At 42.7% G+C, this 16,804-nt stretch overlaps 1 protein-coding gene across 1 annotated transcript in view; it reads right to left on the bottom strand.

Moving 5' to 3' along the window:
- Positions 1 to 11,756, bottom strand: part of LOC134534438 (beta-1,4-glucuronyltransferase 1-like) — a 32,271-nt gene extending 20,515 nt beyond the window's left edge. The window contains exons 1-2 of the mRNA XM_063372905.1: positions 11,669 to 11,756; positions 4,830 to 5,045 (exon numbers count right to left, since the gene is read on the bottom strand). Coding sequence (XP_063228975.1) covers positions 4,830 to 5,045; positions 11,669 to 11,677 — 225 coding nt within the window. The 5' untranslated portion in view covers positions 11,678 to 11,756. The remainder of the gene's footprint in view (positions 1 to 4,829; positions 5,046 to 11,668) is intronic.
- Between the last annotated feature and the right edge of the window lie 5,048 nt (positions 11,757 to 16,804).

Genomic DNA, 16,804 nt, shown 5'->3' with positions numbered 1-16,804 from the left:
GCTCTTTGCCAACACTAGCACTTGCCGCCACCGCGGGGTCGCAGTTCCCGAAGACCCAGCTTCGGGTTCACCTGCGCGCCTAAACCACGCTCTTTGCCATCACTAGCACTTGCCGCCACCGCGAGGTCGTAGTTCCCGAAGACCCATCTTCAGGTTCACCTGCGCGCCTAAACCACGCTCTTTGCCATCAATCATGGCTTCACTAGCACTTGCCGCCACTGCGGGGTCGTAGTTCCCGAAGACCCAGCTTCGGGTTCACCTGCGCGCCTAAACCACGCTCTTTGCCATCAATCAGGGCTTCACTAGCACTTGCCGCCACTGCGGGGTCGCAGTTCCCGAAGACCCAGCTTCGTGTTCACCTGCGCGCCTAAACCACGCTCTTTGCCATCAATCAGGGCTTCACTAGCACTTGCCGCCACTGCGGGGTCGTAGTTCCCGAAGACCCAGCTTCGGGTTCACCTGCGCGCCTAAACCACGCTCTTTGCCATCACTAGCACTTGCCGCCACCGCGGGGTCGCAGTTCCCGAAGACCCAGCTTCAGGTTCACCTGCGCGCCTAAACCACGCTCTTTGCCATCACTAGCACTTGCCACCACCGCGAGGTCGTAGTTTCCGAAGACCCAGCTTCGGGTTCACCTGCGCGCCTAAACCACGCTCTTTGCCATCAATCAGGGCTTCACTAGCACTTGCCGCCACTGCTAGGTCGTAGTTCCCGAACACCCAGCTTCGGGTTCACCTGCGCGCCTAAACCACGCTCTTTGCCATCAATCAGGGCTTCACTAGCACTTGCCGCCACTGCGGGGTCGTAGTTCCCGAAGACCCAGCTTCGGGTTCACCTGCGCGCCTAAACCACGCTCTTTGCCATCAATCAGGGCTTCACTAGCACTTGCCGCCACTGCGGGGTCGTAGTTCCCGAAGACCCAGCTTCGGGTTCACCTACGCGCCTAAACCACGCTCTTTGCCATCACTAGCACTTGCCGCCACCGCGAGGTCGTAGTTCCCGAAGACCCAGCTTCAGGTTCACCTGCGCGCCTAAACCACGCTCTTTGCCATCAATCAGGGCTTCACTAGCACTTGCCGCCACTGCGGGGTCGTAGTTCCCGAAGACCCAGCTTCGGGTTCACCTGCGCGCCTAAACCACGCTCTTTGCCATCACTAGCACTTGTTGCCACCGCGAGGTCGTAGTCCCCGAAGACCCAGCTTCAGGTTCACCTGCGCGCCTAAACCACGCTCTTTGCCATCACTAGCACTTGCCGCCACCGCGAGGTCGTAGTTCCCGAAGACCCAGCTTCAGGTTCACCTGCGCGCCTAAACCACGCTCTTTGCCATCACTAGCACTTGCCACCACCGCGGGGTCGCAGTTCCCGAAGACCCAGCTTCGGGTTCACCTGCGCGCCTAAACCACGCTCTTTGCCATCACTAGCACTTGCCGCCACCGCGAGGTCGTAGTTCCCGAAGACCCAGCTTCAGGTTCACCTGCGCGCCTAAACCACGCTCTTTGCCATCAATCAGGGCTTCACTAGCACTTGCCGCCACTGCGGGGTCGTAGTTCCCGAAGACCCAGCTTCGGGTTCACCTGCGCGCCTAAACCACGCTCTTTGCTATCAATCAGGGCTTCACTAGCACTTGCCGCCACTGTGGGGTCGCAGTTCCCGAAGACCCAGCTTCAGGTTCACCTGCGCGCCTAAACCACGCTTTTTGCCATCAATCAGGGCTTCACTAGCACTTGCCGCCACTGCGGGGTCGTAGTTCCCGAAGACCCAGCTTCGGGTTCACCTGCGCGCCTAAACCACGCTCTTTGCCATCAATCAGGGCTTCACTAGCACTTGCCGCCACTGCGGGGTCGTAGTTCCCGAAGACCCAGTTTCGGGTTCACCTGCGCGCCTAAACCACGCTCTTTGCCATCAATCAGGGCTTCACTAGCACTTGCCGCCACTGCGGGGTCGTAGTTCCCGAAGACCCAGCTTCGGGTTCACCTGTGTGCCTAAACCACGCTCTTTGCCATCACTAGCACTTGCCGCCACCGCGAGGTCGAAGTTCCCGAAGACCCAGCTTCAGCTTCACCTGCGCGCCTAAACCACGCTCTTTGCCATCAATCAGGGCTTCACTAGCACTTGCCGCCACTGCGGGGTCGTAGTTCCCGAAGACCCAGCTTCGGGTTCACCTGCGCGCCTAAACCACGCTCTTTGCCATCACTAGCACTTGCCGCCACCGCGGGGTCGCAGTTCCCGAAGACCCAGCTTCAGGTTCACCTGCGCGCCTAAACCACGCTCTTTGCCATCAATCAGGGCTTCACTAGCACTTGCCGCCACTGCGGGGTCGTAGTTCCCGAAGACCCAGCTTCGGGTTCACCTGCGCGCCTAAACCACGCTCTTTGCCATCACTAGCACTTGCCGTCACCGCGGGGTCGCAGTTCCCGAAGACCCAGCTTCAGGTTCACCTGCGCGCCTAAACCACGCTCTTTGCCATCACCAGCACTTGCCGCCACCGCGGCGTCGTAGTTCCCGAAGACCCAGCTTCGGGTACACCTGCGCGCCTAAACCACGCCCTGACGCGAGAATGAAGATGAATGTCTAACAATAACCAGGACAATACTACATTGATACCAGACTGACCAGGGGTATCAGCAAAGCTGAATATCTCCTTTGGCTCTTAGGCATTAGCTCTTGCTGCACTGGGGCACTTGCGGGTGAGGGAAACAGATATGCCATTGCATAGCAATCGTGAAAGTGGTTTGAGAGTCGGCTATGATGAGAGGCTAAGACAACTCATCACTCTCAGTATCCTCACCACATCGTTCCCTCACCCCTCACCCCCCCCCCCTCGCCTTCACATTCAGCTAATCAGATAACCTGAATCTGTGTTTACAGTAATACTGCGTGAAGCGCTCTCTCACTGTCAGTGTGCGCTACAACATGGATGTGGACGGAGTTAAGTCCTTTTTGTGTCCAGCTGATGTCCTGCGCCATTCTCGCGGGACATCCAAAACATTGACTGAACGTAGTATTTGAATTGTAAAAACAGTTTTTAAGGAATGTATTTTACAAAAGTGTGTTTAGAGACAAAAATTGTTATTGATTCTTATTAATCATCATTAGGTGTGGACAAGCACAATTTACACAATGTTTATGTGTCGTAGTTTAGCAATGGTGAGTTAACAGAAAGTGAATTCAGATTTACGTCACAGCCTGCCACTCCTAACAATTTCTAACTTCAATAATGGTGAATGAATGAAAGTGGAAAAGAATAAATATGTAATGATTGAATGCAGAATATAAACAATAAATGAATGTGTAACTGGATGTAAAAATAAATGAATGAATGTAGCTAAGAATAAATTATAGAATTAATGTGAAATGAACGAGCATAGGAGTTTAATGTCCTGAAGTGAAAAACCTAAAGGTAGGATTTTAGGTCAATCTTTTACCCCAAATGTTAAAAGTGACCTGATCTTCACTAATGTTAGGTGATCCGAAATGCTCAGGTGTTTACACGGCGCTCATGTGTGTGAGTCATGCCGGGAGTAGAAGCGGGTAAAGTTGAGAGCGAACTTATGTACGACCTCAGGGTGCTGTCACTAGATAGAAACTATGTTCATGGAGTTAAGAATTGACAGGATACGGTATTCTTTGACGTAGGTGAAGTCACTTTTTAACCTCACCATATCCATATTGTATACGCCCAAAACATTGCGCAAATGGTGCTGGACCATATTTGCTGATGGTTAGTAGGTATTCATTAGAATCCCCGTTGTTAAAAACAGTCACTTTCATTTTTAAAAAAAAAAGTCATTTAAAACTGTTTCCACGCTGCAAATGCTCCACTTCAGCCAACGTTTTGGGCATTTTACCAATATGGCGCAACAATTACCTGAAGAAAACAAACGGCTTCACGCAGTTAGCGTGTAATAACGCAGACATGATCACTCCCTGACTAGGATGCTCTAATTGTAGACTAACGGTTCGTCTTATACCAACATCAGAATATCTTTCCCATTCAGATATAAGTTTTAAACAATCTTTAATAATGTGAGTTGTAAACAAACTGCAATTTTAATTTCTCTATATGATTATTTTAACTCGTACAACATTTTAATATTCAGAAAACCATTTAACATTTTTTTTAAATACAGGTGTGAATCAACAAATGTTACACCTTCAGGTTGGAGTCCTTGAATTTTTAAATCGCACTCGTAAAAAGATTGCGTTGTTTCGCATGTGCCTGTCTGATTTATTAAAAATAATAAATAGGATGCATAACTTTTGAATAATGCGTAGCGCCTAAATGTAAGATTTGAAATATAGTGTGTTCGTGGAGACAACATGACAAGTGTCGTATCAGAATGGATAGTATTGCTTAGTGGGGCCATGCGCTGAGCACTGTAACTGGAAGACGGTATTGCTCCAAAATTGCTACTCTTGAAAGATGATGTTGCTGCTCCTGAGCACAACTTGTCGATTGCCGCACTTAAAGCACACAATGTGGCAAGTTTCACATCAGAATGGAGAGCATTGCTGACTGGGGAAACGTGCTGAGCACTGTAACTGGAAGTGGCATTGGTCCAGAAGACAATAGGTGACATCGGTTGCTATATCTGAAATATGTCGTAGCTCCTAAGCGCAGTATGTTAGAGTGCTCGACTTGAAACACCGTGTTACCTGTCAAGGCAAAATGAGGAGTGCCGCATCAGGATGGAGAACATTGCTGTAACTGGAAGTGGCATTGGTCCAGAAGACAATAGGCCACTCTGAAATATGACGTTGCCCCTAAGCGCAGTGTGTCAGAGTGCTGGACCTGTCAAGGCAGCGTGAGGACGGAGAGCAGCGGTACCTGGAAGGTGGCATTGCTCCTGGCGGGGTCGGCGGGGGCGCTCCGGCAGGGCTGCTGCGTGCCCGGGAAGGACTGCTCGTGGCGAGGGGGCTCCGGGGGAGACGTGTCCTGGCGGCGACAGTCGGAGGAGTGCAGCAGCCGTATCGTCAGCAGGATGTTGGAGAAGGTCAGCACCAGCACGCTCACGATGCTCAGGTTCCACAGTCGGCAACCGATCTGCGGTACACACGTTCATCAGGAACCACTTTACTCAAATACGTTAATAAATTTGTCTTATAAATAATATAACATCCTTTGATATTTCTGTTGATTCTTAAATACATTAAAAATGGTAGCTGCTGCTAAAATAAATTTGGAGGATAAGTGACGATGTGATTTACAGAAAGTTTTTATTTTTTTTTCAGAACCTTTGGTTGATTCATAATAATTCAGTACAGCCGAAAATATTATTAAAACTTTGGTAGCTGAAACTAGTGCTCTCTAGTAGATAAAAAGCGAAACAAGGATGGTAACTGTCACACACTCTTGAAAGGTAGGTTCCGGTATGCCTTATCGTAAATGCGGGCTGAAAATGGAGTTCGTTGAGACGGGTAGGTACTGTGGGCGTGTGACTTTTTTTATATTGGCCGTGTTGGGGGAGGGGGGGGGGGCGGGGGGCTTTAGCGACGTGTGAGTGCAGGTTCTATGATCATTTACTGACGTTTAAGGGTCCGTTTATAATGTGTGGGCTTGTGTGTGGAATAAAACCCAGGGAAGAAAAAAACATATCGCACAAACGACCGCGATCCCACACATAACTTGTTTCCACTTTGTTTATGGTGGTTTTATTACATTTTTATTTGGCTTCTTCTCACATCTTCCGCCACCTGGCTTTTCCTTCGTGAGATATTTTTTACGAGTATTCTAAACAATGCAATATTGTTTATATGTGATGTACTGAAGGTATTTTACTATTTTTGGCATTGTCTACATTTCTCGTGCTTTGGGATTACTGTTTTACCGTCTAACATCCTGGATTTATGGCTCTCCAATGTCTTGATTGCTGCAATTTGAAGTTATAAAGTGAGTTTTATAGAGCTTTAGTTACCTGCCTTAGTGGCTATTCAAACATACCTAACTGCTGTAACCATATTATTTGCATTTTCAACGATTATATACTTGGTGTAGCTAGTATTATACATTTCCTATCCCTTACCTTCCCTTTCCCCTCCTCATTATTTGCCTATCTGATATTCATTACTTATTCATTCTTTGTCTATTATCGTTTCATACGACACACCCCTAGGCATATTTATCTTTCCCTGTGCCTGTACACATGTTCACTGGGTTGCCATTTTATTTGTCAGACTTTACAACGTGTAATTCCTGTTCCCCTTGATGCTCCGAATTCAACGACTACCGACATGACCTACATTTATTAATTAGTTGTTTTTTTTCTTAGTGTACCTACCGCTTCTCATCACCTATCATCTACATTGCACTATTATTCGGTATCCACTTCAAAAGAATTCCTCTTTATGATTATCGACTCGTCCCTTTTAGTACAGTTCTTCCCCCTCGACATACCTAAGGCTTCATTTTACGGTGCACACTATACATGCATTCGTGTTTGAAATGGAACAGTTTCTTATCTGCACTATGCGTGCTCTATGTTTCAGTTTTCACTTTTAATATAGCACCTCTTTCTGAATCCAATAAGGTGATTGGTGGTAATTGCATGATGGCGCGCTCTAGTAGTTGATTTGTAAACTAAAGAATATCACTATCGCCCCTGGCGGGTACTCAGTAAATATATTTCGACTGTGTTGCACTCCACTGCTGGGTTCATAAGAGATTATGGTAGCTAGTTCTAGCGGCAACAGCTGGAACCATTAAGGCACCCTAATATTTTTTTTAATATACTGCGACTTTGTCGTATGCTTACAGCTACCGCTAGAACTACAGATGGTACTCCCTACTATATATATTTATATTGCTACGAACGTAGACAGGACCAAGACGCGCACCAGGTTCGGAGCTGTCTGGCGGCACCACACGGCCACTGACATCACGCGCCATCCATTGACATAAGGCAAGTTACGCGTGCCTAGCTGGATTACAAGAGTCCTCGCTACCCACCCCCCTCCACTCCCCACGCATCACCTCGCCTCGGGCAATTGTCACCTTTAGTGGCCTGGGAATTCCGGGCCTACAGAGGTCACTGCGAGGGGTAGCGTGAATGAGCGTCGCTGTTCTGGGTGTTTCGAGGATCGGCCCGGGATGACGCAACACATCACAGCCGCTCTCGTCCCTTCGAGAAGGACGCCGCGGATATAAAAATGACGACGCAGGCCTCCGCAGGAGTTCGGAGAGTTCGGCGAGTGAAGGTAAGTGTGACATCGGCGAAGAGGGTGAGAGACCCCTTCGAGAGCGGCGCGTCGAGGAGCGATTGGACCGTGAGAGTGCGATTGAGTGGCGCGAGTCTGTGTGTGGACAGGCGCGAGGTAAGGGGGGAATCACTGTCGAGCCTAGCTCCAGTGGGGAGTGCGAACTGCGGAACTTGACAGACATTCAGTGACTTGCGAATAAACAATTTAAGTGCAAGTAATTGGTAATTATACTTATTTAAGTACAATTATTTATTAGTAATATCAACGTTAGTAATTAATGAAACTCTAATAAAACTCGTAACAATATTAAAGACTTCAGTCTGAACGAATGTAAGTAATAAATCGTAGGTGAAGGCATTTTTTTGCGAAAAAAATCTGAACGCCTATTAAACTGCAAAAAGGTATACACGCACCAGCAGAATCTTCCTTGTGATTGGCAGCCGTCTGCAAAAGAAGTCGTTCGTTTCTTTATTTTACTGGGCCACTCAGGACGCGTTTGCTTCCACGCTTAATTACTGTGATTGGTTTTGTAACAATCGACATATATCTGAAAGAAACTACATTAATCACGAAAGACAGACGATGCTACAATGTTTTAACTTTCAGCTGGTTTCAGAATATTTTGGCGAAATATGCATGCCCCTATATCGGTGTCCTTTAGCAGTTGACAAGTCCCAGTAATCAGTATGGATTTACGGGATCTTATAATATCCTGTGAAATATGCCAATGTTATTCGATTTCTTGCATACCCTGTCTAATCCATCACTTGATAATAGTGCATTAAGTTGTATGAGTAGCGTAAATGGTTTTAGACCTCGAAATCGCCGACTGCGAACAAGATTCAAAACGAACTACCTCACGCCCAGGACATTATAAAACTTTAAATATATAGCACAGCTACACTAGCGGCTCCTAGCGAACTTTGGAACCATCAGAGTATACATAATTCATTATGGCCGATACGTGCCGTTGATGAAAGTGGTAGGAAATACCATTTCTTTGAGAAACATTCAAGATCAGCAAATATCATTACTGAATATTTAAAAAATGCTCACTTGGACATGAAATTGCTCATTACTTTCCGAGAATGATATTTATGGGTTTACAGTTTTTGATTCCGTGATAATTTTAACACGTGATGCGTATAACTCGACTTAAGCCAACAAAGCACTTAATGCGACAAGTTACAAGCGGGAAATTTGTTTGCACTTGTACTGTTTTTGTATCTTATCTCTGATCCACACTTCACTGGCCTCGCTATCTGTGCCTGCGAGTCAATCACGCTGTCTAACCATATCTGCCCCTTTCATGACATTAAACATCAAGTGTACTATTCCTGGGATTTGTGACGATCGACAAGACAACCTATTGCTGTATCGACAACCTATTATATTGCTGTAACTTCATTTAACTCCGTACAAACTTTAAAATATCATGTCTGAAGTGGCATATTTTTTTTTGTCTTGTCATTCTTTATTCACGAGTTTGAAATTTCCCCCAAATATTGTTGTAAGACGAAAAATGCTATAAGATAAGTTGATACTAACTTCCTAGTTGTTCAAGGCGTCGCAATTTTCTGAAGTAAACTGTAGATGTTCTATCTTTATATTTCAGAAGGGGCATATTGTATGACCACTCACCTCCAACCTAGAGGTGATTCTAGTTTGATTCCCGGTGGAGTAGATCCCTGAGTTTTGATGTGTAACATCTTAGCTCTCAGTATACGGCATTTGGTAGGAGAAATCTGGTTAATTAGAACGGAAGTCGAATGAACGGAAATGCGTCACCACGGTGCTGCCATCTGTTGAAGTCTCGGAAATCTCGAAAAAAAATGGCGGATCCGCATGATTCATCCGAATATATTGCTTTGTAAACATCGCAAAATTGACAAAACTCTATAATAGTACAGCTATTCTTTAATTCTTTATGTTATATTTTATAGTCAATAAAGAAATAATGATAACTTAGAAAAATACGTTTGAATCCTGGCATTAAATTTTGACAACCCTTAGTTGACTTTGAAATTTACAGCTGGTGCGGCGTTCATCATACTGTAGAGACACAACAAATTGTTAGACTACATATGTTCGAAGCCATGAAAAATAAAAGCATTTCATGATGAAATTTTTACTGTTTAATATTAAATGTTTGAAGGGAATCTTCACAGACTGACTTCAGTCGTTTGAGAAAAAAACAAATATACAATCATATACTTAGTGTTATAATATTTGTTTCAAAATGTTTTAGGTTAATGTTATATTTTAAAGAATTCTAAGTTAAATTTCGTGTCCCGGGTTTCGTATTATAGACCTAAGTGTATTTGCAACACGTTTTCACATGGATTTTTCGCTGAGGCGTGTGTGTATTGCAGGCGGAATCCAAGAACAAGTCATTGTAAGTTGTTTGTACACCCTGTAGGGCATAACGTTGCGCGAATTATTCTCATAATATTCTCCGTCAATGTTTGTTTTACTCTGCTTGTTTGCGTGGGTGTAGACAGCGCGTTTGATTGGTCGATTTTTTGTGAGATTACAGCTGGTCTACACCCAATATTTAAGTTGAGGCCCACCCTGTGGGGTGGTTTAAAGCCTCATCGCTTTTGTAGGAACCGGTTTATTGTATAGTTTAAAATCTAGTTTTGCAAAATAAATGATTCGATAGTCAACTTAGCTGCTCCGGCAGCGAAATCTCAGCATTATTTTTAAGAATTCTACGTTAAATACCTTGACCGAGTTTCTTATCATAAGTGTATTCGCAACATGAGAACACATGAATTTGCTCGTTACCGAGGTTAGATATTTGCTTATCACTGACTAGTACTGAAAGACTAGCTCACGTGTGGACGTGGTGGACGTCACCGTGATAAAGTGGGTTTTCTCCGAGTTCTCCAGTTTCCCCCACCAATGCATTCCGTCGCTGCTCCATTTAAGCGTTTCATGCACTATCTGTTCGTAATGACCTCTCTGTCAGCAAAACGTTGAGCCGTAATTAATCTGTGGTATAATTTCGGCTCAAAAGCTAAATGATTAGTTCTGACGACGGGAGGCAAGTTTTGCCTGCTACCGCAAGGAATCGAAGCCTCGTCTTCTCGATTGTCCGCTTGGCAGCCAGCTGTGACAAAAATTAGTATCGATCTACGTAAACAAATGACGATGTTGTTTACAGTGTAAGTTTCCACTCCATGCGATCATGCGATCGTATAGTTTGGTGAAATTTAAGAATATTGTGGCATTATTCATTTATTTTGTAAAGGGAAAACCTAAATTCTTTCTTTTTTGATTATGAAATGATGCCGTTCTTAGAAGACAATTAATTATTAATATACGTTTGTACTTATGTTAATATATTGGGGAATTAATTGTCTTCACAAATAAAAGCAAATTGTTTTGAATGTTTTTTTTTTCTAACCATAGTTGATCGAGGAGTTATAAAAATATTGCAGTATTTTTCTACTTTGGCCACGTGGAAGGGCCCGAGATACAAAAACAATATGTTTTTTTCAAAAGTGAAATAAAACTCTCATTTATAATCGATTTTGTAACAACGCAGCCATATTCGCAATTCTGCCAGTTACTAAAACATTTGTGTTAAAAATATTGCACATGCTATTTTACGCCCTTGCATTTTAATACTCCACCAAGGTGAAGAAAATATTAAATTCATCTATATTTCCCAACAGCCAGCTCACAAACATGAAATACGTGTTCTAATGCCTTTTTGAAAAATAAAAACACTTCACCTCTCTTCACATAATTTCCTGGCTCTATGACATAACAAAGCCTCCATCTACAAAAAAAGCAATATATGAATATGTAGAAATGTTATATTAATATAAAATCCCTCGGTTCGAATTTTTTTAGGTTGATAGCAATGTTTTTAAGGACGAGTGTATATGTAATGTTTAATTTGTGCTTTGCGTGCTACTTTATTCAAAATAAATAAGTACATACTTAACTCCATGTCACGGGAGTTAGTTTATGTTAGTAAATATCATCATTCACACGAATACCACGTCGAATAAAAAAAAAAACATGTTCGGTCTGTGTATCGCTAGATAAGATTATTTAGTATTCGTACTTTTGATAGAGATTGTTTTCTCTTCGCGGGAATTAATGAAGCCGTAAACATGGCGTGCCAGGAAGTCCGATTATTGTGATCTCAGTGTCGAGCAACCAAGTCAGCGGTGGAGCCGGTGTGGGGGGGGGGGGGGGTAGGAGTTGTGTGGAGCCACCCTTTCAACCTTGCTTTAACTGTGAATAGGCATGGAGTGGTGAAATTCCAACCAGTACGCTCATTGAGTAGCGAAATTAAATTCCTGTTTGTTGATGTGTTTTAGGTGTTGGTTTTTTCCAAGGCGCGGCAGCTGACGGAATGTCCGCTCGTGTTTGACGTCGTGACGCCGAGGGAGAAGGGGTTGCGGAGGGGTGAGGGGGTTGGCGGGTCACGCGCCTGGAGGCCTGACCACGTACCTGGATCATGGAGATGCCGCGGGACACTCCGGGTGCGAGGGTTCAGTCTGCAGAGGCCGCCATTGCCCCCTGGGCGCGCGGCCGTCCAGCTGGCCTCGCCGGTCGATACTGGCGCGCGGCTTCAACCTGCCGCCCGCCCATTGTGGGGCGAGAGGGGCGGGGGGGGGGGGGGATGAGCGTCGCACGCGACGAGAGGAAGCTCCTCTGAGGTCGCGTGCTTTTGTCAGGACCAGCACAGAACGAACCAATAAGCGTTCGACCAAAATGTCGTAACAGTGCGACATGCCCACTTAAGGACTGGCGAAGCGCGAGACACGTTGCTGCACTACCCCTCCCGCTCGGATACCACTAACATAGGGGCCCGCCCTGTCAGGGGTGTATATGTTTAAGTGAGGCGAGATGATAAGCGCGACTATCGCTGTGTGCTTCTACTGATGCGTAGCCCATGAGCGCGCAAGCTGTCGTGAATCGAGCGATAATCATAACATAATTTGGCGGGGAAAATAAAAATGAATGTGTAATGCAGGTCCCTTGAGTGCTTTCGAGAATCTGTACCGGATGTTTTCACGCCTAAAACGTATCCTGTAAACACGCGTTTTAGCAATTTTTTACATAAACTTCTATAAATACAGTTTGAAAACGAAATTTACGTAAACAGAACTACTCATCCGCCCTCAAGAGTATTCTTAAACGCTTTCCTTAAACGGTATCTTGAGCAATTTTCAAATCGCGTGGTTTTTTGCTGAAGCTCTACACACGGCATGTGTGCCCTGCACTTTGCTCCAACTCACGCATTTTAAACACATATTGTGAAGGGAAAAAAATACGTAGAGACACTCCAAGCTACCCGGGTCGCTGACATCACTTTCCTAGCGTTTTTTTTTCACCAGTTCCCTATATTTTCCCTATAATAATATTTGGTTCGACGTCTCCTCACATCGCATACGTTAAGGTTCCTACCTACCTGGGCACACATGAGCTTTTATGAATCTTCAAAAGAAACCACGGGTTTTTAAAACTGCTCAAGCCATTCGAGTGGAGTCTGTTTACGAATAGTATTTAAGGGAACGCGGATGAGTATTGGTTTCCGCATTTCGTTTTTTAACTACATATATTTTTAGAACAGTTAAAATAGCTTTAACGCGTGTTTACGGAATAATTTGTATGCATGAAACTCCTGGAGGAGATTCTCAACAGCACTCAAAGGACTTTGCACTACACCTATACGTCACAAAATGTTATTGTTTCCACACAAATCTTTAAGTTGACCTATGCCCGACGAGAAGACCGCGCGCCAGTACACAGCCTGGCGCTCGGAGACGGTGACGTGATGAAGGAACCAGCGATCTTCGCACTTGTCATTCCACCTCGCTAGCAATGTTGATGTGGGTTTACACCAAGCACAGTGTTTGCGAACGTTCTCAAACAGGATGCGCGTTCGGCGTGAACGCTTACCGGCGCCAGACACAGTTCGCGAGCTCTCGGTACATCAGAGGGTTCGGAGTTTGTTGCGCGCGATGATGTGCCCCCCCCCCCTCCCCCCCCCCCCATTTCAGCAGCCTGTGAGAACGGTAGTCCACCGGACACGCTCTGCTAATGCGACCAACCAATAAGCCAATTTTCATTCGGTTTGCGTTTCTGTTTGTTTTTATTACCGTGTTTTTATTTCGATGGAGTGGGACAACGAAAAATGCATTCAGCTGATTTTGGACTGTGCGAAGGGAAGCCAGAATTATGGAAACCCAACCATAAATTCCATCATAATAAACTGAACAGGCATGATGCTTGAGAAGACATAGCCACTAACATGGAAATACGCGTGAAATCTGCGAAGGGGATAATCAATTCCTTGCTTTCCTCGTTCAGAAGGGAAAAGAACAAGGAAATAACATCTAAAGGAACCGGAAATCTATAGGTACTTTCTTATTAATATCACCTACTCTTGGTTTAAAAAATGGTATTAATAAAAGTATGTCTGTCTTTATATTGACCATCATCTCTTGATGTAACTTTGGCACGATAGTATCTTCAGTGTGTTGTGTAAACAAAGACAAAATGGTTCAAATGGACAGATACATGGAATAATAGTAAGTGTAATAATGAATTGTTTATTGTTTGCAGGTGAGGACGAGATACATCTTACAGTAGAAAATGGTCTACTTATGAGGCTTTGAGATTTTTTCAGGACAAAAACTAGCCCAAAAACACTCTCAGTTCATCTCATTCACAAAACGCCTCACGGGGGACAAATTCACAGGTGAGTTTATTCATACTTTGTTGGGGTAGCGTATACTTTTAATGCCTATAGTTATTTACTTATGTATATTAAGTGTCCCACATCAAAGGTGATTGACACTTTAACTTTGTTAGCGTTCTGATAGTGTACATTGTGGTTCAGTGTGTGTATGTGTGTATGTGTGTATGTGTTCAACTAACTCCAGTTTGCGAAATGTATTTCGGTGGATTATGAGCAAACAAAAAAAATTAATACTATAATGGTAAACTTTATATTTAATGCCTCTAGTAAATTAATGTATACTAATAATGAAGTTATGAGTAATCGTTTTGTCATTGTACGGCTCCGTTTGTCCTAAAGTATTTAGCAAACGCATCTCGTATTTCTTTCGCATTCGTTGGTGGTTTCCTTGTAATTTTCTCAAATTAAGTAGAGATGTAATATCGTGTTGATTTCTCCAAGTACCAGGTACAACCTCCACATTCTCTTCTGTATCCAAAGCACCCGTCGAACCATATAAATTAGACGAAGTTGAATTTAGACGTACAAAATTGTGGAGGTATACACACGCCGTTACAATACATTTAGCTTGTTGGGTTTGAGGTTAGGCAACAAATCAGTCCAGTACCCACGCACATTTCTTAAAGTGTACGGGAGCACCTTCATGCTATAGTCATATACAATGAAGTATGTTAACGGGAACGTCTTCAAAGAATATCGGGTAGTCTAGTTGAGAAATGCTAGAAAATTTCTCCATTCAGTCGTTGTGGTAGAAAGTGTGATCCAAGCAAACACAACCCACATCGCAGCACACATTTATGTTAAATAAAACTTTTTGAATATAATAGTGGACGACATGTGAATTTTCATCAGTCCAGACGTGCTTCATGCCTGAATATGGCTCCATCGCTGTGAAATATGTGGGGAACGAACCAAGAAAAATAGAGCTACTGTTGCAGATGTCAAGCGAATTCAACGAAACTGCTATGATGTAATACCTTTCTTTATACTGCAGTGCCCTCTTTCTGCAACACAACGATAGTGTATAGTGTGAAGTGATTGATGCCAACTTGTCAGAAAAAAGATTTATTTTTTGATACTTATGTGAATTATTTCTTTAAAAAATTATTTGGCAGTGAGTGTTCCGAAAATGAGAACTTATTTCTAGTTTCTGTATACTTTTAGGTATTCTTAGTGGAAAATCAATTACATCTTGGTGTTGAAAATTGCATACGAAGGAGTGCAAACACTTATTTTAATAATAAATGTAGATGATATTGGCAACAATGTTTTCATGGGTGCAAGATCTCATCATTAGAAACTGACCATTTAACACTCGTTTATGCCCGTCTAGATTTTAAATTACGATTATCGCCTTCCTAGAATTTGGCAATATATTTAAGGAAACAATATAAAATCATCTTTCTTATAGCTTAACCAAATTAATTTCAGAGCTTGGCTTCATCATTTTTAAACTTACTCACCCACAAGTGTGTTCATTTCTGCCCACTTTATAGCTCTATAGGGGTTCCGAAGTAACATGAAAACTGAAATTATTAATTAAATGTTATGGTTGTTCAAAAGCGCAACGATAAAATAATGAAAAAATCATTTTTAATTAAACTTAACAAATATAAATAAATATATTTTAAACATATTACAAAAAAGACTTACATGGTTAATAGTGTTTCAAAACATCAGCTCATTAAAAAATGCAAGGCTATTTAACAACAAAAATTTTTGTTATTATCACGCCCAAGTAAATCTGACGTAAATTTTGTTTTACACAGCTGAGGGATTTTGACAAATACACGTCAGAGCGATTTTTTTTTCTGACCTGACAGTTGCAATTCTCTTTTCCGACCAACAACCTTCTGCTCTTCAAGTGATTTTCCCAGCAATGCCTGTAACAAAACAATAATTTAAAAAAAAAATTTTATTAATTTTAAGAATCAACATTCTGAAATATCGACTGATAAAGAAACATGGAGCTAATATGAGGTCATAGAGAATAGTGATATTATTGCCAACTAACCACGAAAAAAGAACTCTGTGATTCCGTTATTCTATTAAATGTTATTTTATAAAATAGCGTATTACAGTTGTACCAATAGTATAAGTCTTTCTTGTTGATAATGTACATACTGATGACTTCTAACCCAGAGGAGGTGGTGTAGGGGGGAGTGGAATTATGTGATAATGATACGCGGTATTTACATATTAAAAACCGAGAGTTTCTTTTCGTTTCATAGAGTAATAATAGTTTTAAAATATGATGGTATTTGAATGCATTTATTATTTTAGATGTGTATTATTTTGACCATTATAGTTGGTATAACAAACCCAAAAATTAATATATATTTATATATATATCATACGATTAATGCATCGAATTTCATATATGAAATACAGCGTTTAAATTCATTTGTTACCTTATTTTACTTATAGAAGAAAAATTAAATGGTGAAACAATAAGCCTCAGAACATAACTATTCCGTAACACATACCCAACCACATGCTAACACTTAGAAACTGTGGAATGTGTTTGAAAAATGGAGAAAGTTTTAATTACACATTGCGTTTCTATTCATTTAAGATACAAAATTGCATGTAATGGCATCGACTTGTCTTCATCGTGTTTATTTTCCGTACAGGTTTTGTATATGATTATTTATAGATTATTCCCATTTTCATGTGTTAAAATTAGTTGTAAATATTTTCTTATGTGTATTTCGACAGCTTACGCAAAAGGTCTCTGCTACGGCTATACGATTATATGTACACTTTGGAACATATTCTTTATCATAATAAGTTTTTTTTTTTTTAATTGAACGACTGACATATTAGCTGACAAAGTGTTAACTATGCAATTTTTACAAACTTTAAACACTTATATAAAG

Source organism: Bacillus rossius, chromosome 7 (assembly GCF_032445375.1).
Source record: "Bacillus rossius redtenbacheri isolate Brsri chromosome 7, Brsri_v3, whole genome shotgun sequence".
In the NCBI taxonomy this organism is placed as follows: Eukaryota; Metazoa; Arthropoda; class Insecta; order Phasmatodea; family Bacillidae; genus Bacillus; species Bacillus rossius.
The sequence above is the reverse complement of the archived record's forward strand: the minus strand, read 5'-3'. Positions and strand labels throughout refer to the sequence as shown.